This window comes from Spermophilus citellus (assembly GCF_964194105.1).
Source record: "Spermophilus citellus genome assembly, chromosome: 15".
NCBI classification, from domain to species: domain Eukaryota; kingdom Metazoa; phylum Chordata; class Mammalia; order Rodentia; family Sciuridae; genus Spermophilus; species Spermophilus citellus.
The window spans coordinates 44,277,557-44,302,889 of record NC_138195.1 but is presented as its reverse complement, the minus strand read 5'-3'; the positions used below and the strand labels follow the sequence as shown (position 1 = coordinate 44,302,889).

The 25,333-nt window shown below is 45.2% G+C and overlaps 1 protein-coding gene across 1 annotated transcript in view; it reads left to right on the top strand.

Annotated features, from left to right (window-relative positions):
- NPFFR1 (neuropeptide FF receptor 1) overlaps nt 1-20,196 on the top strand; it is a gene marked incomplete at its 3' end in the record, with an annotated part of 33,944 nt that extends 13,748 nt beyond the window's left edge. The window contains exons 2-4 of the mRNA XM_081268791.1: nt 9,352-9,666; nt 16,332-16,431; nt 19,320-20,196. Coding sequence (XP_081124917.1) covers nt 9,352-9,666; nt 16,332-16,431; nt 19,320-20,196 — 1,292 coding nt within the window. The remainder of the gene's footprint in view (nt 1-9,351; nt 9,667-16,331; nt 16,432-19,319) is intronic.
- Nucleotides 20,197-25,333: the final 5,137 nt, after the last annotated feature.

Genomic DNA, 25,333 nt, shown 5'->3' with positions numbered 1-25,333 from the left:
TACTCCATTGTGTATAGATGCCACATTTTTTTTATCCATTCACCTATTGAAGGGCATCTGGGTTGGTTCCACAGTCTAGCTATTGTGAATTGTGCTGCTATGAACATCGATGTGGCAGTATCCCTGTAGCATGCTCTTTTAAGGTCTTCAGGGAATAGTCTGAGAAGGGCAATAGTAGGGTCAAATGGTGGTTCCATTCCCAGCTTTCCCAGGAATCTCCAAACTGCTTTCCAAATTGGCCGCACCAGTTTGCAGCCCCACCAGCAATGTACAGGTGTACCCTTTTCTCCACATCCTCGCCAGCACTTGTTGTTGTTTGACTTCATAGTGGCTGCCAATCTTACTGGAGTGAGATGGTATCTTAGGGTGGTTTTGATTTGCATTTCTCTGACTGCTAGAGATGGTGAGCATTTTTTCATGTACTTGTTGATGGATTGTATGTCCTCCTCTGAGAAGTGTCTGTTCAGGTCCTTGGCCCATTTGTTGATTGGGTTATTTGTTATCTTATTGTCTAATTTTTTGAGTTCTTTGTATACTCTGGATATTAGGGCTCTATCTGAAGTGTGAGGAGTAAAAATTTGTTCCCATGATGTAGGCTCCCTATTTACCTCTCTTATTGTTTCTCTTGCTGAGAAAAAACTTTTCAGTTTAATTAAGTCCCATTTGTTGATTCTTGTTATTAACTCTTGTGCTATGGGTGTCCTATTAAGGAATTTGGAGCCTGACCCCACAATATGTAGATCGGAGCCAACTTTTTCTTCTATCAGACGGAGAGTCTCTGATTTGATATCAAGCTCCTTGATCCATTTTGAGTTAACTTTTGTGCATGGCGAGAGAAAGGGATTCAGTTTCATTTTGTTGCATATGGATTTCCAGTTTTCCCAACACCATTTGTTGAAGATGCTATCCTTCCTCCATTGCATGCTTTTAGCTCCTTTATCAAATATAAGATAGTTGTAGCTTTGTGGATTAGTCTCTGTGTCCTCTATTCTGTACCATTGGTCCACCTGCCTGTTTTGGTACCAGTACCATGCTGTTTTTGTCACTATTGCTCTGTAATATAGTTTGAAATCTGGTATCGCTATACCACCTGATTCACACTTCCTGCTTAGAATTGCTTTTGCTATTCTGGGTCTTTTATTTTTCCATATGAATTTCATGGTTGCTTTATCTATTTCTACAAGAAATGCCATTGGGATTTTGATTGGCATTGCATTAAACCTATAGAGAACTTTTGGTAATATCGCCATTTTGATGATGTTAGTTCTGCCTATCCATGAACAGGGTATATTTTTCCATCTTCTAAGATCTTCTTCTACTTCTCTCTTTAGGGTTCTGTAGTTTTCATTGTATAAATCTTTCACGTCTTTTGTTAGGTTGATTCCCAAGTATTTTATTTTTTTTGAGGATATTGTGAATGGAGTGTTTTTCTTCATTTCCGTTTCAGAAGTTTTGTCGCTGATATACAGAAATGCCTTTGATTTATGCGTGTTGATTTTATATCCTGCCACTTTGCTGAATTCATTTATTAGTTCTAGTAGTTTCTTTGTAGACCCTTTTGGGTCTTCTAGGTATAGAATCATGTCATCTGCAAATAGTGATAATTTAATTTCTTCTTTTCCAATTTTTATGCCTTTAATTTCTTTCGTCTGTCTAATTGCTCTGGCCAGTGTTTCGAGAACTATATTGAATAGAAGTGGTGATAGAGGGCATCCCTGTCTTGTTCCGGATTTTAGAGGGAATGCCTTTAACTTTTGTCCATTCAGAATGATGCTAGCCTGAGGCTTAGCATAGATAGCTTTTACAATGTCAAGGTAAGTTCCTGTTATCCCTAGTTTTTCTAATGTTTTGAACATAAAGCGATGCTGTACTTTGTCGAATGCTTTCTCTGCATCTATCGAGATGATCATATGGTTCTTATCTTTAAGTCTATTGATGTGGTGAATAACATTTATTGATTTCCGTATATTGAACCATCCTTGCATCCCAGGGATGAATCCTACTTGATCATGGTGCACAATTTTTTTGATGTATTTTTGTATTCGATTCGCCAGAATTTTATTGAGGATTTTTGCATCTAGGTTCATTAGAGACATTGGTCTGTAGTTTTCTTTCTTTGAGGTGTCTTTGTCTGGTTTCGGAATCAGGGTGATGTTGGCCTCATAGAATGAATTTGGAAGAGCTCCCTCTTTTTCTATTTCCTGAAATAACTTGAAAAGTATTGGTATTAGTTCTTCTTTAAAGGTTTTGTAAAACTCCGCTGTATACCCATCCGGTCCTGGGCTTTTCTTGGTTGGTAGTCTTTTGATGGCTTCTTCAATTTCATCCATTGATATTGGTCTGTTCAAATTGTGTGTATCCTCCTGACTCAGTCTGGGCAAATCATATGACTTAAGAAATTTATCGATGTCTTCACTATCTTCTATTTTATTGGAATATAGGTTTTCAAAATAATTTCTAATTGTCTTCTGTATTTCTGTAGCATCTGTTGTGATATTGCCTTTTTCATCCCGTATGTTAGTAATTTGAGTTCTCTCTCTTCTTCTCTTCGTTAGCATGGCTAAAGGTCTGTCGATCTTATTTATTTTTTCGAAGAACCAACTTTTAGTTTTGTTAATTTTTTCAATAGTTTCTTTTGTTTCAATTTCATTGATTTCCGCTCTGATTTTAATTATTTCTTGCCTTCTGCTACATTTGCTGTTGTTTTGCTCTTCCTTTTCTAGGGCTTTGAGATGAAGTGTGAGCTCATTTATTTTTTGTTTTTTTTCTTTTTTTGAGGAATGACCACCAGGCGATGAATTTTCCTCTTAAAACTGCTTTCATTGTGTCCCATAGATTCCGATATGTTGTGTCTGTATTTTCATTTATCTCTAAGAATTTTTTGATTTCCTCCTTTATGTCTTCTGTAACCCATTGATCATTCAGTAACATATTGTTCATTTTCCATGTGATGTAGGATTTTTCCTTCCTTCTTTTATCATTGATTTCCAGTTTCATTCCATTATGATCAGATAAAATGCAAGGTATTATCTCCACCCCTTTATATTTACTGAGGGTTGCCCTATGGCATAATATATGGTCTATTTTTGAGAAGGATCCATGTGCTGCTGAGAAAAAAAGTATATCCATTTGATGATGGTTGATATATTCTATATATGTCAGTTAAGTCTAGGTTATTGATTGTGATATTGAGTTCTATAGTTTCTTTATTCAACTTTTGTTTGGAGGATCTGTCCAATGGTGAGAGAGGTGTGTTGAAGTCACCCATAATTATTGTGTTGTGGTCTATTTGATTCTTGAACTTGAGGAGAATTTGTTTTATGAACGTCGCAGCACCATTATTTGGTGCATAAATATTGATAATTGTTATGTCTTGTTGGTGAATGGTTCCTTTTAACAGTATATAATGACCTTCTTTATCCCTTTTGATTAACTTAGTCTTGAAGTCGATTTTATTCGATATGAGGATGGCCACCCCTGCTTGCTTATGAGGACCGTGTGTGTGGGATATTTTTTCCCATCCTTTCACCTTCAGCCTGTGTATGTCTTTTCCAATCAGATGTGTCTCCTGGAGGCAGCATATTGTTGGATTTGTTTTTTAAATCCATGATACCAGCCTATGTCGCTTTATTGGAAAGTTTAAGTCATTAACATTCAGAGTTACTATTGATATATGGTTTGTACTTCCATCCATGTTTGATTATTTATCCTTTTTTAAAAAAATTTAGTTTGTTTCTCCATGATTATCTTTCCCCTCACCCTCTGTCTTTACTGAGGCACTTCCCACTGATGGTTTTGGTTATTGTTTTTCATTTCTTCCTCGTGTAGTGTTTTGCTCAGAATGCTTTGCAATGCTGTTTTTCTGGCTGAAAATTCTTTTAACTTTTGTTTATCATGAAAGATTTTTATTTCGTTGTCATACCTGAAGCTTAATTTTGCTGGATACAGAATTCTTGGTTGGCATCCATTGTCTTTCAGTGTTTGAAATACATTGTTCCATGACCTTCTTGCTTTCAGTGTCTGTGATGAAAAATCCGTTGTTAACCTTATTGGTTTACCCCTGAATGTAATCTGTCTCCTTTCTCTTGTAGCTTTTAATATTTTCTCTTTGTTCTGTATATTGGATATCTTCATAACAATGTGTCTTGGCGTTGGTCTACTGTGATTTTGTGTGCTCGGTGTCCTGTATGCATCTTTAATTTGTATATCTGTTTCCTTTTTTATTTCTGGAAAGTTTTCTGTAATTATTTCATTCAGCAGGTTACTCATTCCCTTGGTTTGAATCTCTGTACCTTCTTCTATCCCGATGACTCGTAAGTTTTGTTTTTTTATGTTATCCCATAACTCTTGGATGTTTTTCTCGTGATTTTTTACCAGCCTTTCTGAGTTGGCTAGACTGTTTTCAAGATGATATATTTTGTCTTCATTATCTGACTTTCTGGCTTCTACTTGCTCCACTCTGTTAGTGATACTCTCAATTGAGTTTTTAATTTGGTTTATCATTTCCTTCATTTCTAGAATTATTGTTTGATTATTTTTTATAATCTCTATCTCCTGATAAAGATGCATAACTTCTTCTTTTATCTGTTTATGTAATTCATTCTCAATGTGTTCTTTCGCTGCTTGCATTTGCTGTCTTGTATCCTCTTTAAGGTTCCATTCCATCTGTCTAAGGTGTTCCTTGAGTTCTTTATATGACCATTTTTCTGATGACTCTAGGTCCTCCTGAATATTTAGGCTGTCCTGCATTGTTTGTACTCCTTTTCTTCCTTGCTTTTTGAAGCTGCTCATGTTACTTCTTGTTCTGTTTGACTGCTGAGTTACTGTATACTCCTATAAATTTATTTGATGCTTGGGAGGAAAGGTATTAGAAGGGAAGGGAAGAAGTCACTAAAGAGAATGAGAGTAAGCAGGTAGAATTCAAGGAAGGGGGGATAAGAGAAATGAAAAGACAAAAGAAGAAAAAAAATAGGAAATAAAAAAAGAAAAAATAATAATAAAAATAATAAAAAAATTAAAATTAAAATTAGAAGAAAACAAATTTTTAAAAAATTGTAAAAAAAAATTAAAAAAACAAGAAAGAAAAATGAAAATGAAAGAAAAACCCAAATCAAAAAAAAAAAAAAAAGAGAAAAGAAAAAAAAAACTAATAAATGCAGTCTTAGAGTTTGATTAACTTCTCTTCCAGTAGGTGGCGCTGTGCCCACCAGGTCAAGTTTCTCCTGTCAATACGCGGGAACCAATCACTGTGCAGCAGCTCCTCCCAGACTGGGCGAGTCTCCAATCCTGAGTGCCTAGGGCCTCCTCTTGTGTCTAGTCACTTCCCACTTTTCCTCTAGCCAGGCCCCTCTCATGGGTGCCGCTCACCACAATACTGGCTACACGCCAGGTCTGCTGCTCCCGGGAGCCCTGTTTTCATGAACGACTGGGCACACTCTTCCAGTTTGCCATTTCCTCAGACCCTAAGTTTGTAGAGCTTGGGGCTGAAAATCCTCAGCAAATTTTACTTGCCCTCCGGTAGCCACGCCCCCTGTAGCTGGTGCAAGAGGCCTCAGCAGTCAGCCCTGGTGGGAGCGGTAGTTCCGCGCCGCGGGTCCCGCGCCACCTCTGATTCCCTCGGGCTGGCTATCGCGCTCACGGGAGAGCTGGGAGGGGCCCTTAAGGTTTCCCCGATGTGTGGAGAGGGAAGGCTAGGGAATTACACACCTGTAGCCGCAGGTTTCAATGAAGTTATCTCCTCCGCCACAGTCTGATGACGTCAGTTCTCTGCCATAGTGGTGTCTCTTGCAAATGGCAACAGTTTGTTTCCCTTTGCTGGGCGACCAATGCAACGGGTGGGTCCTTACTGTCTCTCCCAAGCCCCGTTTCAAACCTGTGGCCACTACCTATGAAGGCTCGGTAGGCATTTACCTCCGTAGGATCAGAAGGGCTGACCAGTTGTTTCAGCCGGATGGATTAGTGCTGAGTCACAGCTGTTTGTCTGTGGGAAGCAGGCGAACGGGAGCTTGAATTCAGCCGATCCGGGCTCAGTGTGTGTTCTGAGAGGCCCAGACTGTTCGCCCCAGATCCACGTCAGCTCAGCATTGCCTAGTGATCCTGAGCAAACAGATTTAGGTTGTTTACGACTCCCTATGCCTGCACTGCTGAAGAGGTCAGAGACTTGATCTCTCCGCGCCCGCCGCCATGTTGGAATCCCCTCTGTTTATTGAACTCTTGACTGTGGTGGGGCACTCACAATATACCAGGAACGCTGCCGCCAAGACAGGAAGCTGACTTTTAAGTGCAGGCAAAAAGACAACCGTCCTGAAAACAAAGACAAAAAATATTGAAGAACATAAACAGAACTGTAAGAAATAATAGTGAGGCACCTGCTCTGAGTAGATGATCAGGTGGGACTTCTCCAGGAAGAAAGTGTTTAAGCTGAAAGTTAAAGGAGAGGAAGAACAAAGGCCCTGGGGTTAGGAAAAGCAAGAGTGTGCCGGAACCTAGAGAAGGTCGGAGTGGCAGAGCGAATGGGCAAGGGGAGTGTGGCCACGCCTGAGATGTCAACAGGGATTAGACCACGCAGTGTATTAGAGGCCGTGGTGAAGAGTGTAGGTCCTATTTAAAATGCAACCAGGAATCTAGGTGATGCTCATTAGTGACTGCTGAACATGTTAAGTAAAAAGCTTATGGGGACCTTGACAATGGAGGATTAGGCTGACATCATCTGAAACCACTGAAGCTTAGCATCACCAAGTGAGAGACCAGCAGACATAATCCGTTCAAGCCTCTAGATCTAACTCCTGATTACAGAAAATACAGGTGCAGAAAGCACAGCATGTAAAATGTCATCATGAGGGAACAATCAGCAAAAGCCAGTCTGCAAGAAACTCTACAGATCTAATCTTTATGACCAATAAATAGCAGAAGGGAAAAGGGGGGGGTCTGTCAATCAAAAGAGATTTAGGAGGACAACAACCAAGTACAATGTGAGGATGTTGGCAGATTTTATAATAATAGACCTTCATGAATCACCCTGTCAGGTCTAAACCCTTTTACAACCTAATGTTGCTGTTCTTCCTATCAAGAGGGTAGAAACTGTTTCTCCACTGGCTTGAATCTGGGCTGCCCTTGAAATTTGCTTTGGCCAGTTGAATATGGCACAAGTGATATGAAAATTCCAGCCTAGAGCTTCTTTGTTTGCTTTCTTGGACTCCTGAGAGCACCCTTCTCTGAAGGAGTCCTGTCTAACCTCTTGGAGGAGGAGAGGCCATTGGAGGGCTGAGACTCCCCAGCCCATAGCCAGCACTAACCGCCAACCCATGAGGGAGGTCATCCTGGACCCTCCAGCCCCAGTTAAGCTATCCGATGGCTGCAGCTTACATGAGGGATCCCGACAGAGACCTGCAGAAGAACCCCCCAGATGTCAAGCCAAGGTGCCATACCACTAAATATGAGGGTGCTTCACCACATAATAATAGGTAATAGAAAAAGGAATCTTGTTTGAACCCTCACTCAAACTACTTAAAAAATTATGAATCAATCAGGGAGTTTTGAATGTTGGACACTAGGACAACAATGTTGGACAATCATAATGTGATTGTTAATTTTGTCAGGTTTGATAATGGTGTGATCATGGCTTTCAAAGAATTTTTTTTAGGGGCCTTACTTTTCAGAAATGGAAATGTTTGTGGATGAAAAGGAATGATGTCCGGTACGTACTTCAAAATCATCCAAAAAGTGGGAATATGGATAAAACAAGGTTGGCGTTGGTCATTGTTGAAAGTAGATGATGTACACATGAGAATTCTTTATACTATCCTCTCTTGTAATGGCTCATTAAAGTTCATACTGCAGGGTTTGTTCACGGTAATAGTTTCTCTTGTACATATTCGATATTTTCTATAATAAAGATGTTTCGGTGCAACTGGAAATCCTACAAGGCCTACACAGGGCAGTGTGATCCCCTCTCACCATGAGCTGGAACTTTCTGGCTTTTCCTCCTCCAACCCCACCAGAGGATCCCCTGTGATCCCCTCTGGTCCCTGTAGCCCTGATTGTGCCAGCTCATTGTCCCTACTCTCCCAGGTATCTCTAGCTCCCAGGTCGCAAACCTCCAATGGGCCTGCCAGCCAGTGGTTAAGCTCTGGGTGTGTCAGGAAAAAGACTCCTCAGAGACTCTCTGTCCCCTAGAATGGGCCACATTCAGTCCCAGAGGAAGGCAGGAGGAGAGTCTGTGAAACAACATCGTGAGTCACCACAGCTAATGACTTCCCAGAAGATCTGTGGTTGGACACTGAGCCGCTCCCTTCAAAACATGGCTGGGGAGACACCAGCTCAAGCCTGGTCCACAGTCAGAAACACAGAGCAGGACCACCTGGGCTGCATGTCACTGTGGGACCAGGAACACAGGATACGTACGGTTCCCACCTTGCTCGCCTATTGGTACAAGGAGAGGGAACAATGCCACTGGCAAGTGCTAAAGCCACAGAAGAGGACATCTAAGTCCATTTTCTGTTGCAATAACAAAAAGCCCAAGATGAAGTAATTTATAAAAAAAATTAGAGGTTTTTAGCTCACGGTTCTGGAGGCTGGGAAGTCCAAGAGCATCGGACCAGCATCTGGTAAGGCCTTCTTGCTGCATCATTATAGGGTGAGGGCTCATAAGATAGAGCAAGTTTACTGGCTCGGCTCTCTCTTTCTCTTCCCGTATAGCATGAATTCCATCATGGGGGCCCCACTTGTGACCTCATCTAATCCCAATTACCTCCCACAGGCCCCACCTCCAAACACCCTGAACATAGGATGTGGGGGATTTAGATTCCAACACATGGACTTTGAAAAGAAACATTCAGACGACATCAAGGAGTCAACCAACAGGATTGAGTTGTCCCTCTTAGGAGAAAAACCACACACACACACACACACACAAAAAAAAACAGTTGCTGGCAGAATTGGGGCAGGCAGGAGGGAGCCAGAAGACTAATACCTCTCTCTCCTCCTGCCCTTCCATCTCCTTCAGCACTTGCCACTGGCTGAACCCAGCCAGAAGCCAGAGGGCAAGAGAACCTGGGTGAGGCAGTCCTTAACTTGAGTCCTGAAGCACAGAGCAAGGCCCAGAAGGATGGAGCCTCCAGAGGGGTGGGGAGAGTTTTGATGGAGGATAACCAATATTGGGGAGTAAGTCTTGGGCAAGACAGTATGAGATCAGTGTGTTGGAAGCTGGGCATTGGTGCTGCCAGTCGCCACTGGTGTGGAGCATGTGACCAGGGCACCAGGGCCTGCCCAGGGTGAGGCACACAGGTGGGTACTCATCCATAAAGTGAGGTTCACCTCTGTAGCCTGACTCCTCTGTTCCTTTGGTCCTAGGGGAGCCCTCCCCACCTCCCAATGGCAGCTGGCCCCAAAGTCAGAATGGGAGTGAAGCTGAGGTCACCCCGGCTGCCAACCTCACCTTCTCCTCCTACTACCAGCACTCTTCACCGGTGGCGGCCATGTTCATCGTGGCCTACGTACTCATCTTCCTCCTCTGCATGGTGGGCAACGCCCTGGTCTGCTTCACTGTGCTCAAGAACAGGCACATGCGCACCGTCACCAACATGTTCATCCTCAACCTGGCCGTCAGCGACCTGCTGGTGGGCATCTTCTGCATGCCCACCACCCTTGTGGACAACCTCATCACGGGTGAGTGTGGACAAGGGGCTGTGGGAGTGTCCCCTGCCCCCAACTTCAGCTAAAGCCTGAAACAAATGCATGGAAGACAGATCTCTGCTGGGCTGGCCTCTTGGCTAAGATGCCATTGTCTCAAATTCTCAAGATGGTTTTGTGGCTGAGGGATTAGACTAGAAATAATAGATACAATGGATTAATCATTTTTCTTTGTGCCAGGCATTATGTTACATATGCTTCATGCATTATCTTAATTAATCCCCACAGCAATTCAACCAAGCGTGCTTTGTGATTATCCTCATTTTATGGATGGGGGAAGCATTCCCCGAATGGTTAAGAGATTGGTTTGTAGTTACAAAACTAATAAGTGTCATAGCCCACCTCCTCACACCCCTAAGAAGCTCCCACGGGCAGAAATAGAACTAATGAGAAGAAATGGTAGGGAGCAGGTTTCCCCTGAACAAGGACCTAAAATTCTGCTTATTTGAGTGATTCTCCCCAAAAGAGGGTCCTGTCATGTAGGTAATGAACTCCCTGTTGCTGGGAGTGTCTAGGGACTGGCTAGGCACTGCGGAGGGATCTGTAGAAGGCAATAAGCAGAAATATGGCTTCTAAATTCTTGCCTGTGTGTCCGGCAGATGTCTGAAAGCCTCCACCAGCACACACTCTCTCTTGTGATTGGCTCGTCTTTTTTTTTTTTTATTGTTGGTCTTTCAAAACATTACATAGTTCTTAATATATCATATTTCACAGTTTGATTCAAGTGGGTTATGAACTCCCATTTTTACCCCATATACAGATTGCTGTATCACATCAGTTACACTTCCATTGATTTACATATTGCCATTCTAGTGTCTGATGTATTCTGCTGTCTATCCTAGGCTCGTCTTGTTTTAGAATCGGTTCCTTGGGACTCCAGATGGGGAGGGATTGCTTTCCAGAGCTGTGGCGACCCCTGCAGGTCAGAGCCTACAGTTGCTTGAGCCAGCGCTCCCAGGAGCTCCAGTTCCAGATCCCCCCTGCTTGGAGTGATGCACGGAGGGAGCCGCAGCTTGAGTTTCTGTGGCTTCTGAGCCCCAGGAAGTGGAGCCAGGGCAGAGTCCTGGTTCTTCCTGGTGGAACCTTGATTCACTGCTGAGTCCCAGATTCCTTCAGGGATGCTGAACATTAACTCTGCATCCGGCCCCCACAAACATACACGTGCGCTTATGCGCACAGGTGCGCGCACCATAAACTCACACACCTGTCGACAGCAACATAGTGAGGCTACCAGTTGGTGAAGCTGGTGTCTTCCAGTCCTTTTCACACAACTACATTTAAAAAAAATTGCTAGAATAAGCCAAACATTCACATGATTCAATAAATCAGAAGCTCCCAAAGGTGACCAGAGAAAAATCTCCCTTCCACCCCTGTCCTCCAGCCAGGCCTCCTCTCCTGGGAGGAAGTGACCAGTTTATGGGTTTCTTTCCAAAAGTATTTTTTTTTTTTTGTAAATACGAGTAAATTAAAGAAATGAAGCCGGGCATGGTGGTGCACACCTGTAATCCCAGATACTCAAGAGGCTGAGGCAAGAGGATCCCAAATTCAACACCAGCCTGGGCAACTTTGTGACACCCTGTCTCAAAAAATAAGAAGAGATGGGTTCAATCTCCAGTACTGAAGAAAAGAAAAAAAGAAAGGGTACATTTCCGTTCAGTTTTATGCCTTTTTCCCCACCCCTACTTAAAACTGGATCATGTTTGTTGTAAATAAGAACCATTAAACCAATTTACATGTTAATATTTCATACTAATAAATAAAAGAGTTTCTCATTCTTTTTTACAACTGATAAGAATTGCGTGGCATATTTTTTATGGTATCTAGGTTGATTCTAGTAGAATCTTCTACAATTAAGTAAAACTTCAGTTTTTCCTTCCCTTCCCCTCCCTCCCTCCCACCCTCTCTTCCCTCTTTCCTTCCTTTCTGTGCAGAGGGCTGACGTTGGTGCCACAGTTCATAGCACCATGTGACTTCACTTTGTTGTGAAGTTCCTCATTTATATTTTGTTTATTTATTTGTTCCCTTCATTATTCATATCCCACTACATCTCCCTTCTCTGATCCATGGAATGTCATCCTATTGTCTTTAATTTGTCTTTATTTTTATACATTCTTAGCAGGGCCCCATGGTGTACTCCTCTAATTTCAGCCACTTGGGAGGCTGAGGCAGGAAGATCATGAGTTCAAAGTCAGTCTTAGCAACTCAGCGAGACCTTGTCACTAAATAAATTATAAAAATAGGGCTGGGGATATGGCTCAGGGGTTGAGTGCCCCTAATTCAATCCCTGGTACCCCCCCCCCAAAAAAAGTATTCACATTTAAATTATTTTTAAAGATATAATTTAACATATGACAAAATCCACCCTTTGGGGAAGAGTTCCACAAGTTTTGATGAAAACAGTCATAGTTACCATCACAATCAATATATGGAAAAATTTTGTCAGCCCAAGAAGCACCCATGTTCCTTTGTATCCCCCCCCCATTCCCTGGAATCAGCAATCAGTTTTTGTAGGGACAGAAAATACAGTTTGGCTTTTGCAAGGAGGTCATATAAATAGACTCATACAATACATAAGCTTTTGAACCTAGTGGGCTTTTGTTTTGTTTTCCTTTTATTTTTATTTATTTATTTTCTTACTTTTTGGTACCAGGGATGTAAAACCACTGAGCCACATCCCCAGATCTTTTTTGTATTTAAAAAAATGTGTGTGTGTGTGTGTGTGTGTGTGTGTGTGTGTGTATATGCTGTAGATGGACACAATATCTTTATTTTATTTATTTGTTTATTTTTATGTGGTGCTGAGGATCGAACCCAGTGCCTCATGCATGCAAAGCAAATGCTCTACCACTGAGCTATAACCCCAGCCCCCTTTTTTGTTTTTTATTTAAAGACAGGATCTCATTGTGTTGTTTTGGGCCTTGCTAAGTTGCTGAGGCTGGCTTTGAACTTGCAATTCTTCTGCCTCAACCTTCAGAGCTGCTGGTGTTATAGGTGTGTGCCATCTGGCTCTTTTCCTTTTATTTTGAAATATCTTTAGATTTAAAGAAAATTTGCAAAACTAGTACAGAAAGGTTCCAGGTACCCTTTATCCACCTTTTATTTAGGATATTTAATATTCCTAAATAACCATAATATAATAATACAAACGAGGAAATAACATTTATATACTATTAACTGATCTTTAAACTTCATTTGAATTTCACTAGTTTTCCCACAGATGTCCTTTTCTAGGGATTTGAGCCACCCATAACCCTGAATATTGGAATCCCAAAAGATTTCTAAAGCCTGAAATCCCCCAAGAGCAAAATCTAGAAAATCCAATTTTGAAAAAATTAATTTAAAAATTTCTTTAATATACATTTTGTTTGCAATTTTAAAGGCAAATTTATTTGAGAAACATAAAAACACTGCAGACCACATCAAATGCCACTTTACACAATAAATAGGCAATAATAATAGGCACACAAAAACTAAGGTTCACTAATGGCAGTCACAGGGTATAATAGTTTTGAGCACATGAATCATATTCATAAAGAAATCAGTCAAAAAGAGAAATTATAAACACATACCACTAAGATTGGTAATTATGTGCACCCAGCTTTATAACTGCAATCATGATGCATCACCAGAATACATGCAGCTGCCCAAAGAGATCTTGAGAAATTTATCTTTCACAAATGCATGTGTACAAACAGGACATTTTGTCATCTATTGAGGATATTGCAAAGTTTTTATGTACACGTGTAATGCTTAGACACAAAGCCAATACAGTGGTGGTGTGCTTTTTTGGAGTCAAATTTGCAAAAAATGCACAAGACAAAGCAGAACTCTCTAAGGTTTTTTTTTTTTTTTTTTTTTGTGTGTGTGTGTGTGTGTGTGTGTGTGTGCTGGGGATTGAATCCAGGGCCTTGTGCATGCAAGGCAAATATTCTACCAACTGAGCTACATCCCCAGCCTCTCTCTATATGATGTGTACCTCTAGTATTGCAAATGATGAGAAGAAGAAATACATAGCACAGTGAATTTTAAAGAATACTGCTGACAGCTGGGCATGGTGGTGCATGCCTGTAATCCCAGCAGCTGGTAGTGGGCGGGTGGGGGGGCTGAGGCAGGAGGATTTCGAGTTCAAAGCCAGTCTCAGCAACAGCAAGGTGCTAAGCAACTCAGGGAGACTCTTTCTCTACATAAAATACCAAATTGGACTGGAATGTGGCTCAGTGGTTGAGTGCCCGTGAGTTCAATCCCCAGTACCCGCCCCCCCCCCAAAAAAAAAAGAGAATACTGCTGACAATATTAAATAATGGGAGAAATTTAAAGAAAAAAAGAAAAGAAAAAGAAAATTCAATATAGCTGGGTGTGGTGGTGTATGCTTGCAATCCCAGAGACTTAGGAGGCTGAGGCAAGAGAATCTCAAGTTGAAGGCCAGCATGAGCAACTTAGCAAGACTCTGTCTTAAAATAAAAAAAAATAAAAAGTTCTGGAGATATACAGTGGTAAAGCATCCCTGGGTTTAGTCCCCAGTACTGCTAATAATGATAATAATAAAAAAATAAAAATAAACAGATGAAAAAGTGTATTGTAGAGATAGGTTATGGGCAATTATGGGTTATAGGATGGAGGTAGACCCTTCATGATCATTAACTACATTACTATATTTTGAAGTCCTATATCACAATGAATCGCTGCTTGGTTTTGTTGTTGTTGTTGTGTGAGGCCATGGCTGTCCTCAGATTTGCATTCATTCATTTCCTGTGAGGTGGATCCTCCCCATCCATACTCATCTTCTGTGGAAACACACTCACAGACATACCCCAAAATAATGTTTGACCAGGTGTCTGGGTACTCATGTGCCTGACATGACACAAGTATCCTGCAGACAGCTGCCCACGCTCTCACCCCTTCCCCAGAATTCCACTTTCCACCTCTTACAGAGCCCTTTCTTTGCTGGAAATTTTGGGCTTTCAGGATTTCAACATGGATTTTAATCTTTCATAAAACCGATTCTCAGGAATATAATCAGCATCACTTTTCTAGCCCAGGATCCAAGCTGGGATTGCACAGTGCATTTGTGTTCCCAATTTCCTCCAACTTGTTAAAGGTCCTTCCTTGGCCTTCATTGTCATAAACTTGACCCATTGGAATAGTACTGATCAGCCTTTTGTGTGTGTGTGTGGTCCTGTGAATTGAAGCACTCTACCACAGAGCTACATCTCTGGCAATTTTTTTTTCTTTTTGGGATACAGGGTCTCCCTAAGTTGCTTAGAGCCTCACTAAGTTGCTGAGGCTGTCCTTGAACTTGCAATCTTCCTGCCTCAGTCTCCTGAGTTGGTGAGATTATATGCATGCACCTATTCTGTACCTGGCCTGATCCATTATTTTACAGGATGTTGTGCAGTTTGGTTTGGCCTGATGTTTTCTCATAATTGGATCCAGTTTATGCATTTTTGGCAAGAATATCACAAAAAACATGCTGAGAAGCCACATGTTTATTAGAGGTGGTGTTTTCTTTGATTACTTGGTTAAAGTGGTGTCTCAGGTTTTTCAACTGTAAAGCAATTATTTTTCCCTGAATAATTACTTTCATAGGGGTGTACTTTGAGACTATGCAAAGGTCCTATTTCTCATGATTCATTTATCCACTGATTTTAGCATCGTTGGTGGTGCCTGCCTGCAATAATTATTGCTGTTATGTTTCTTTAGCAATGATTTTCCACTTAGAACACTCCTAAATTTAGTAATTGGAATTCTATTCTGGGTTTTAATCCAATACTACCATTATGCATTTTGTTACTTAAATTGGGCCAGATTGAGCTATTGGGAGCATTTGCAGTTGACTTCTGTGTCCTCCCAACCTGCTGCCATGCTTTTTTGAGTATTTTCTTACTTTCTGACACCACAAAATGTTCCAGGGTCATCTGTTATCTAACTACCATCAGCCCTGGAATTAACCCTTTCCCTGAGGAGCATTTTTCCTTTAATCGGAAAATAGTATTTAGAAACCAAGACAAGGGAGGCAGGAGTGCTTATTGCTTCTGGGCTGTCACTGCTTCTAGGTCTTCTCAAGGGACAGAGCTAGGAAATATATGTATATGAACACAGAGTTACATAGTGCACACACACCCACACACACATACACACACACACACACACACACACATTTTTGGTATTGAGGATCAAACCCAGGGGCACTTTACCACTAAGCTACATTGACAGTCCTTTTTATTTTTTATTTTGAGACAGGGTCTCACTAAGTTGCTGAGGTTGGCCTTGAACTTGCAATCCTCCTGCCTCAGCCTCTGGAGTCACTGGGTTTCTAGGATAACAGGGATGTGCCAGCTTCTGTAAATAGGGGATGATAGGGTAGTTATGAAAGAGGAAATGGCCTAGAATCTGGGGCAGAAACATGGGAGCAGAAAGCCAGGCAGGGCTGGTGGAGAGAAATCACTGGCCAGCATAAGGCCACCTGTCAGAGCTGTGCATGTTGACATGGGCTGCCTGGTGCCTCCGTCCTGGAAGTGTGCAAGCCCAGGCAGGACAAGGAGGGAAGACCCAAGCTTCAGAGGGTCCTGGCTGAGAGGGCCAGAGTCTGGACTCCTGGTGGGGGGGCTTCTTTCATGCCAGGGGGGCCTCTGTCGTTGCAGGATGGCCCTTCGACAACGCCACATGCAAGATGAGCGGCTTGGTGCAGGGCATGTCTGTGTCGGCTTCTGTTTTCACGCTGGTGGCCATCGCAGTGGAAAGGTGAGAGTCACCCCTGGCCTGAGGGGCTGGCCTGAGGAGGGGTCTCCACGCACCACTGGGCTGGCTGGAAGGCGGGGCCTCTCGGCTGGAGGGGGGCTGAATCCTGAGCTCTAAAGAGGACGGTTGGAGGCCCAGTTGCCCTCTGGCCTGGGGTACCTGCTCTAGGACAACTCCACCCCCTCTGGAAGGCTTGGAGAGAGCCCTGGGGAGGCTTGACAGGAGTTCTGGGGGTCTGTGAGGAGCCTGGGGGTCCTGCCTGCCGAACTGGGAACCAGGGCAGCCAGCGCTAAGGGAGCAGCTCAGGGGTGGGCTCCGTGTGCCTGGGGTGGGGTTGGGGTTCTCCCCGCCCCCTCAGCCTACCCCACTGTCTGCTTGCCGGTCCCTGGCAGTCTGGGTCTTATCAGTCCCCAACCCCAGCCCATCCCCACCACCTCTGGTCTTTCAGCCACAGATTCCAGCAGATTCTCTGCTAAGTGTGGTTCTGTGAATGTGGCTGGAGGCGTGCAATGGAACCCGGGGTCAGGGAGGCTTGGAAACCGGTCTGAGCCCTAAGTCTCCCTATTCCAGGGCGCTTGTCTTCCTGCCCAGCATCTCGGTGCTCTGAGAGCTCCTCGGGGTGCTTTCCCCAGGGAATATGGCAAGCAGATGAGCTGGAGGTAGTTTTTACGCTCATTAGTGCCTCGCTGTGTGATGTTGGGTGGGTCACTCAGCTAACCTGAGCCTCATCCGTACAATGTAGGCTCATCCGTACAATGGCAACCACCATTTTCAGACAACTAAGCTTTTCTGCCTGAAAACCTTAGGCACAGTTCCCAGCTCAAGGTCCAAAGGTCAGCTATGACCATTACTTCTTCAGTACACCCTCACACTCCTCTTCGTCCTCTCCTCAGTGCTAATACTCAGGCCTCCCTTTCTAGACTCGAGTGATCTCATCTTTTTTCTATTTCTACCCGCTCCCCCCCCAACCACCAAACCTACTTTTTTCTTCCCACAATACCTTTATTTTATTTGTTTATGTTTATGTGGTGCCAGGAATTGAACCCAGTGCCTCATGTGTGCTAGGCAAGTGCTCTATCACTGAGCCACAACCCTGGCCTCAACCTACTTTTTATAACCCAGTCAAGTAGGCAGCTGGGCCGGGTGCAGTGGCACACGCCTGTAATCCCAGCAGCTTGGGAGGCTGGGGGTGTGGCTCAGTGGTTAAACACCCCTGGGTTCAATCCACAGTTAAAAAAAAAAAAGTAGGTAGCTAGTGTGATGGAGATGGTTCCTCTTTCCACAAAGCCACTAACTAGTTGGGTGAGTGTGGGAAGTCCCTCCCCTCCACCAGCCTTTATTGATATGAGTATGTGCAATGTCTCCCAATGGTGTTTGCAATATTCTTCAAGTGCCACCTCCTCCAGGAAGCCTTCCTGGATTTTTATCCCAGGATTCTCCTCCACCTCTTAAGTATATGCTTTAAGAATCCTTTGTTCTCTGCAGAGTTTTGGGATATGATACTGAAAAGCCAGTGGGTCAAGGTCACCCAGGCTGAGTCAGGCCATGGGAGAGGACAAAGGTGTTGAGGCCAGGACAGAGGGATAGGCAGCAGGACAGGATACAGGTGAGTGAAGTGGAAAGGGCACTTGGCTGGAAATCAGCTCCACCCTGTATTCAAGCTCAGGCTCTGTCCCCAAGGAGCCAGTGACCTTCTGAGAAAGTCTCTTCCCCTATCTGGACCAGGTTCCCCTCCATGAAAGAGGCACGCTGGACATTCCTCAGAGTCTGTTTTCTGCCCTTGAAAGACTTCCTGGGAAGTTGGAGCCCCTCCTTTCTCTCACGATTAAGCATTCAGAATGTCTCCAGAAGGGTGGTGACCTCACTTCAGCTTCACAACAGCCTTCCAGAGTAGGACCCCATTTAGCAGATAAAGAAACTGAGGCCCAGAAAGATTTTTTCCGTGGTTGGCCCTTTGGGTAGTTCCATGCATTTATCTGAACACACTCTAGAAGTCCTGGGATGAACCACCCTATGGAGGACACATTGGCACCTCTTCCACCTCCAGCAGCAGATCTCAACCCTGGCTGCAAACTGGAACCATCCAGGAACCTCCAAGCAAAACAAAACAAACAAACAAACAAACAAACAAACAAAGCAAGCTAAAACCCCTTCCAGCTTCCCAGACTAATTACATTGGGATCTTTGACTAGAGAAATTGAGTTTTGGGTGTGGGATTCAGGAAATTCTAACTCACAACAAGGGCCTACAGCTACTGGTGATGTGGCCAAGTGAAGCAAGACAAATTGGGTTCAAGGGTGGTCACCAGTACTTGCTGGCTGTGTGACCCTGAGCCAGTTGCTTGATCCCTCTGAGTTCAGTTTCCTTATCTATAAATTAAGGGTGTATTAATAATTGCTGCTGAAAGATTCTAATGAGGAAATAAATGGTGCAGACTTATCCTCGTGTGGTGAAGGCAGTGATGAAGGGGCCCTGGCTGAGATGACAGAGGGACAGTCTGCCACACAGGCTCCACATCTGACCTCCCAGGGTTTTCTGGGAAATCCATAACAGCTAAAAATTGTATTTGTTGATACCCCCAGTGAGCCTTCTCAAGGGCAGGATGTGCACCTCAGACTGATGGCTCTGCGGGCTGCCAGCGAATCAGTGTACCCCAGAAGCGCAGGGAAGGTTTAATTCATTGTTCCCAGGCTGCGGTTCCCTTCTCCCCGCTCTCCGTAAATCTTGACGCTGCCTTTGTTCCCCGGGCAGCCTCCCTCCCAGGTGAGAAGCCAATTTGCTTGCAAACTCACCTGATCAACGTCTGGGCTGTTGTCTGAGCTGCCTTAGGTGCCATGGGGGCCCTGGGGACCCTCCCAGATCCCTGCCTCTCTCCCCCACTCCCGCCACAGGTTCCGCTGCATCGTGCATCCTTTCCGCGAGAAGCTGACCCTGCGGAAGGCGCTGGTGACGATCGTGGTCATCTGGGCCCTGGCGTTGCTCATCATGTGTCCCTCGGCCATCACGCTGACCGTCACGCGCGAGGAGCACCACTTCATGGTGGACGCCCGCAACCGCTCCTACCCGCTCTACTCGTGCTGGGAGGCCTGGCCCGAGAAGGGCATGCGCAAGGTCTACACCGCGGTGCTCTTCGCGCACATCTACCTGGCGCCGCTGGCGCTCATCGTGGTCATGTACGCCCGCATCGCCCGCAAGCTCTGCAAGGCGTCGGGCCCGGCCCGCGACAACGCGGAGGTGGCGGCCGAGGGCGGGCGCGCGTCGCGGCGCAAGGCCCGGGTGGTGCATATGCTGGTCATGGTGGCGCTGTTCTTCACGCTGTCCTGGCTGCCGCTCTGGGCGCTGCTGCTGCTCATCGACTACGGGCAGCTCAGCGAGCCGCAGCTGCACCTGCTGTCGGTCTACGCCTTCCCCTTCGCGCACTGGCTGGCCTTCTTCAACAGCAGCGCCAACCCCATCATCTACGGCTACTTCAACGAGAACTTCCGCCGCGGCTTCCAGGCCGCCTTCCGCGCCCGGCTCTGCCCTCTGCAGTGGGGCCGCCACCACGGCACCTATTCGGAGCGGCCCGGCTGGCTCCTGCGCAGGAGGGTCTTGGTGGAGGTGCAGCCCAGCGACTCGGGCCTGCCGTCGGAGTCGGGCGCCAGCAGTGGGGCCCCCAGGCCTGGCCGCCCACCGCTGCGGAACGGGCGGGTCGCCCACCAGGGCTTACCCGAGGAGGGACCTGGCTGCTCCCATCTGCCCCTCACCGTACCAGCATGGAACATCTGAGGTGGTCCAGAAAGGGCAGTCCCCTGCCTGTGGCCCCAACTGCACCTGCGATACCTGGACACTTATTTGGCAGCTTGGGGCGGAGTTTGAAGAGGACGCCAAAATGCCCCCTCAAAAACAAGGCAACAGGCTGCTGCTCGCTGCTCTTGATGTCCTCTCCCTTCAGATGGCAGGGAGAGGAAGAAACCTACTCTCCCCAAACGCTCCCTATGGGGTAGATTTGACAACCATCATCTCATTGAATTCCCACAACGCTTTGGAAATGGGCATTCTTAAGCACCTTGTCTTCAACAGATGCAGAAACAGAGGCCCAGAGAGTAGAGGTGTCTAGCCCAAGATCGCTCAGCTGGAAATCTCACTTGGACCTGCCAGGCTCCAGTGCCTGAATGGTTTTGCTGTCTCCAGCTGTCTCCAAAAGGACCCCATAAGGGAAGCACAGGGAAACTGTAAATCCTAACCAACTAGGCAGCTGGGAAGAGACAGGAAGCAAGCCAGCAGAGCTTTGATGCTCAGAACCCTGTCCTTCAGTCTGTATGTTCTGTTGCTCAGGCCACTTCTTTGGGCCTTTTGCTGGGAGACTATGGTGTGCCTCACCTGCCAGCTCCAGTGCGTTGTTTTGTCTTGTTCCAGGAAGTGTCCAGGGCCATTCTCTTTCAGGATGTCACCCTGGGGAGCCTGCTTGTTACAGGGCATTTTAGACTTGAGCCTAGAGAAGGGAGGAAGAGTCCATCTCCCACCTCCATCTCCCAGAGCCCGGCAGACCCAATGCAGGGGCTGGGAAGCCAGGTGGAGGTGTGTTTATTTACTACTGGACAAAGGGGAAGGGAGAGCACTGTTCCTGCTGTCCACCTTTGGAAACCCATGTGGAGGCTGCAAGTGCCAAGCATGGAGGCCTTTCCTCACTCATCCTGGGATATAGACACTGGCCGGCTGACTCTGCAGCTGAGCTCTCCTGGGGGACTCCTGAACCCCTCCCCACATGGATGACTCATGTACTCTCAAACAATGGGAGCCAGGAGATCCTCTGTTCTCTTCAGCTCTCAATCAGTGGCTTGTGCCACCTCAAGAGTGCGCCTTCTCTCCAGCAGGTGGGAGGAACTAGGTTGCCTCAGGCACACCTGCAAAAAATCTGCAGTTGACCAGACATTTTCCCCCCTCAATCCATTACTGCTTTTGCTAAAAACAGAGTGAATGAAAAGGAAACATTTCCCGAGGTCAGGGCTCTGAGGCTCTGATTGTTTCCTTAATAACAATGACTTAACCCTGTTTATTCCATTCTAAGCACTGGGAACAGGGACAGAAGAAAATGCCAAGTGGTTGTCTAAACAGGTCCCCAAACACTGACTGTGTTATTTCATTCACACAAACAAGGTTGGTGATACTGGTATTGACATTTTAAAAGTGAGCTCTTAAGGGCCAAGGAGCGGGGTTTGTGTGAGGACACATCTTCTGACTGTTCTTCCTATACAGCTTCCTGCCTTTCAGGGAAGGTTATAAGCATGGCAGGAAGGAGAGCTGGAAATTCCCCCAAAGACTTTCTGTCTAATAATGAAACAGAAAGCCCACGGAGTAGAATCCTGGTGCCCAAGATCTTGGGCTGGGAAATGAATCTATTGTGTTTGCTCTTGTAATTTCCGGCCTGACTTGTTCTGTGTATAAGATCTATGACCCATGTGTTGAGCAAGCTGCCGAGATCCCTTATGACCCTGTCCCGTTCCAAAAGTTTAGGAATGATGGAAGGGGGTCTTGCCCCTCAGTGGCCTTAGCTGGTGCCTTGCATGATCTTCACTTTTTGTGCCATATCTGTGTCCCGAAAAGCATACACACCTGGGAGTTGGTGGCTGTTTCTGTGAAGAATTCTGACGCCAGGCTCTAAAAATAGACTAAACAAAGGGCCATCTCAAACCCCAACTGGCTGTGCCTGTGGCTGTCTGGAGCTGTTTGGAGACACTGCTCCAGGGTGTGCCTCCTTTAGTATGGCCTCCTCCAGTGCAAAAACATAGCCATTGTGTGTATTTCTCTCTCAGAAGTGTGTATGAGAGAGACAGGGAGAGAGGAAGAGATGGAAGGAGGGGGGGGGGAGGGAGGGAGGGAGGGAGGAAGAGGGAGGCAGAAACCAAGGCACTCACAAAAACCAACCTTCCCACCATGGCCTCTTCGCTTTATTTCCCCTAAAGATGCCATGTTTTGAGAGGTAGTGACTGCCAGCAGAAGAAAACAAAATTCCTGCACACAGCATTCACAATCCATATATTTTGTTGTATTTTTTATTTAAAACTATCAGAGGCTGCCCATCCAGAGACTGGATCTGATGACACAACCTGACGCTTTGGTGAAGCCCTGGGGCCTTGTGAGTGATGGGGAATTGGTTTGTTTCTTTGTGAATGTGGTGAAATACACACAACATAAATCTTGCCAGTTTAGCCATTTTTAAGGGTACAGTTCAGCAGCCTTAGGTACATCCCTGCTGCCATATAACTATACCACTCCCCATGTCCAGAATTCAGCCTCCCTCCTCAGTACCCATGAAGCAACTCCCCACTCCCCTTCCTCCAGCCCCTAAAACCCCCCATTCCACTGTCTCTGAATTTGATTATTCCAGGTACCTCATACCAGTGGACTCCTCCAGTATTGATCGTTTTTTGACTGATTTCTTTCACTCAACATGTTATTCTAAGGTTCATCCATGTTGTAGCATGTGTTGGAATTTCCCTTCTTCTTTTTAAATTTTTCTTCTTATTTTGCAGTGCTGGGGATTGAACCTAGGGCCTCACTCATGCGAGGCAAGTGCTCTACCACTGAGCCACCTCCTATCCTTCCTTCCTTCCTTCCTTCCTTCCTTCCTTCCTTCCTTCCTTCCTTCCTTCCTAAGGCTTCATAATCTATATTCTACATTTTGTGGGTCCATTCACCCAACAATGGCCACTGGCTGTTTCCACCTTTTGGCTTTGGTGAATGTATGGAGCTTTAAGAGAATGCAAGTACTTCCTAAAAATAGTGTCTGTGTGAACCCTAAGGACAGAGACCCCCAAGGTCTTTCTCAACTTCGGATTTATGTGTGACAGAGAGAAGCTTCCTAACAGCTCTGTGCTCCCATGGGGCTTTGCTTCTTGATTAGAGTGGCTAAAAATTTGTATGTTCTGCCCATGGGATTTTTTAAAATATTTTTTTAGGTGTTGATGTTGGTTTTATTCATTTATTTATATGGGGTGCTGAGAATGAACCCAGTGCCCCACACATGCTAGGCAAGCGCTCTACCACTGAGCTACAAGCCCAGACCCCCACAGGATGTTTTCACGAAGCTCTTTTTATAATTACACCTTTTTAATTCTCACTGGATTCCTGTGTCCCGACACGTAGGCCCTGTCAGGAGACTTGTATAACCAAGGCACTCAAGGGCAGGCCATGTGGCTCCCTGACGTGCCACTCTCCACATTTGGCTTGGTCGGGTCTCCTGAGGTGACTGTCCATTCACGGAGGAAAGCTCAAGGATGAACTGAGCATGTGAGGGGGGAACAGGGCCAGAGGCCTGTTGACACGGTGCCCCCACCCCAGAGGGGCTTTTGGAGGGACTCCGTGTCCTGTGGTACCATGGTGTAACAAGAGTGGTCCTTCTCATGGCGGGTCTCCACGGATGAATGGCCCCTTGACTTCCCCAAGATCACGTGGCACCCAACTGACCAGTGTGAGCTGCAGGCGGGGCCCGCCCCAGCCCCACAAACCACAGTCTGCCCAGCCCTGGGCTGTGGATCTTCTCTTGGGGCCTGGAGAACACTTGAGTTGATTTGGGTTGGAATGGAGGGTGGAGTTGGCAAAGGAGGACCGACCGGAGCCCCCCATCACCAACCTACTGTGTATTCATCCCCAAATCAAGGAGAAAGCCAAAACGAGGGCTGCGTGGACAAGGCATTGCTATTAAGCTCTGTACCTTTCTGCATCCGTCTCCTCAGCTCACCCCTCAGAAATGCCACCAAGGAAAGATAGATGAGAAAGAGGTGACCCAAATGGGCTTCCTTACAAGCAAACAATGTTGAGTCAAAATAGATTCCTTGTTGAATAACCCAATTATTGTTGGTGTGGGTTATTTACTTATTTATTTACAAACACATTGCATAATCATTGTGGAAATTTTACAGAATTTCGATAAGTACAGAAAAGAAAATTGAAAACATTTAAATCCTACAAGATAAGCATAGTTGTTTTCTATGCACCTCTATCTATATATTTTCAATTTCTGTAACAGCTTCATTGAGGCATTATTTTCATGTAAGAGTCACCCATCTTAAATATATGTCCAGAGAGTTTTAGCAATTATTTACATTTGTGTAGTCACCACTATGCTCAGATATATCCATCATCCCAAAGAGTTTCCTGGTGTCAATTTACAGTCAATCCTCTCCCCTCACTCCTGATCCCAGAAAACCACCCATCTGACTTCAGAATGTCCTGTACCTGGAATCAATGTCTATAGATAGCCTCTTGGGTCTGGCTTCTTTCACTAAGCAGGATGTTTCTGAAATTCACTGATGTGGTACCATGTAGTTCATTGCTTTCTATTGCTAAGCAGTATCCCATTCTATGTGTGTGTGTGAAGATGTTTTGTTTATCCATTGGTCAATTAATGGTCATTACCAGTTTTTGACTATCATGAAGGATGCTGTGTGAGCATTCATGTACCAGTCCTTCTATGTATGCATGCTTTCAACTCCCTTAGGTAAATACCCCAGAGCGAGGCTGCTAGGTGGATGGCAAGTATGCCGTCTGGGTAATAAACTGCCAAAGCATTTTCCAAGTGCTCCACCATTCTTTACTCTCATCAGCAGATCCAGTTGTCCCCCACTCTTGCCAACACTGAGTAGCATCGGTTTCCCTGGTAACTAGTGATGCTGGACATCCTTTTGTGTGTTTGCTGGCCATTTATCTTTTATTATAAAGGGTTTTCAAATCCGTCTTTTCAAACATGATTATATTGCAGAGACTTGTGCACAAAAATTCTCCCTAAATCTAAGAGGCACCTATCACTAATAGATGATAATTAAGTTTCTGGTGAACTCAAAACATTTATTGGGGCTGGGGTTGGGCCTCAGTAGTTAGGCACTGGCCTCAAATGTGCCAGGCCCTGGGTTGGGTCCCCAGC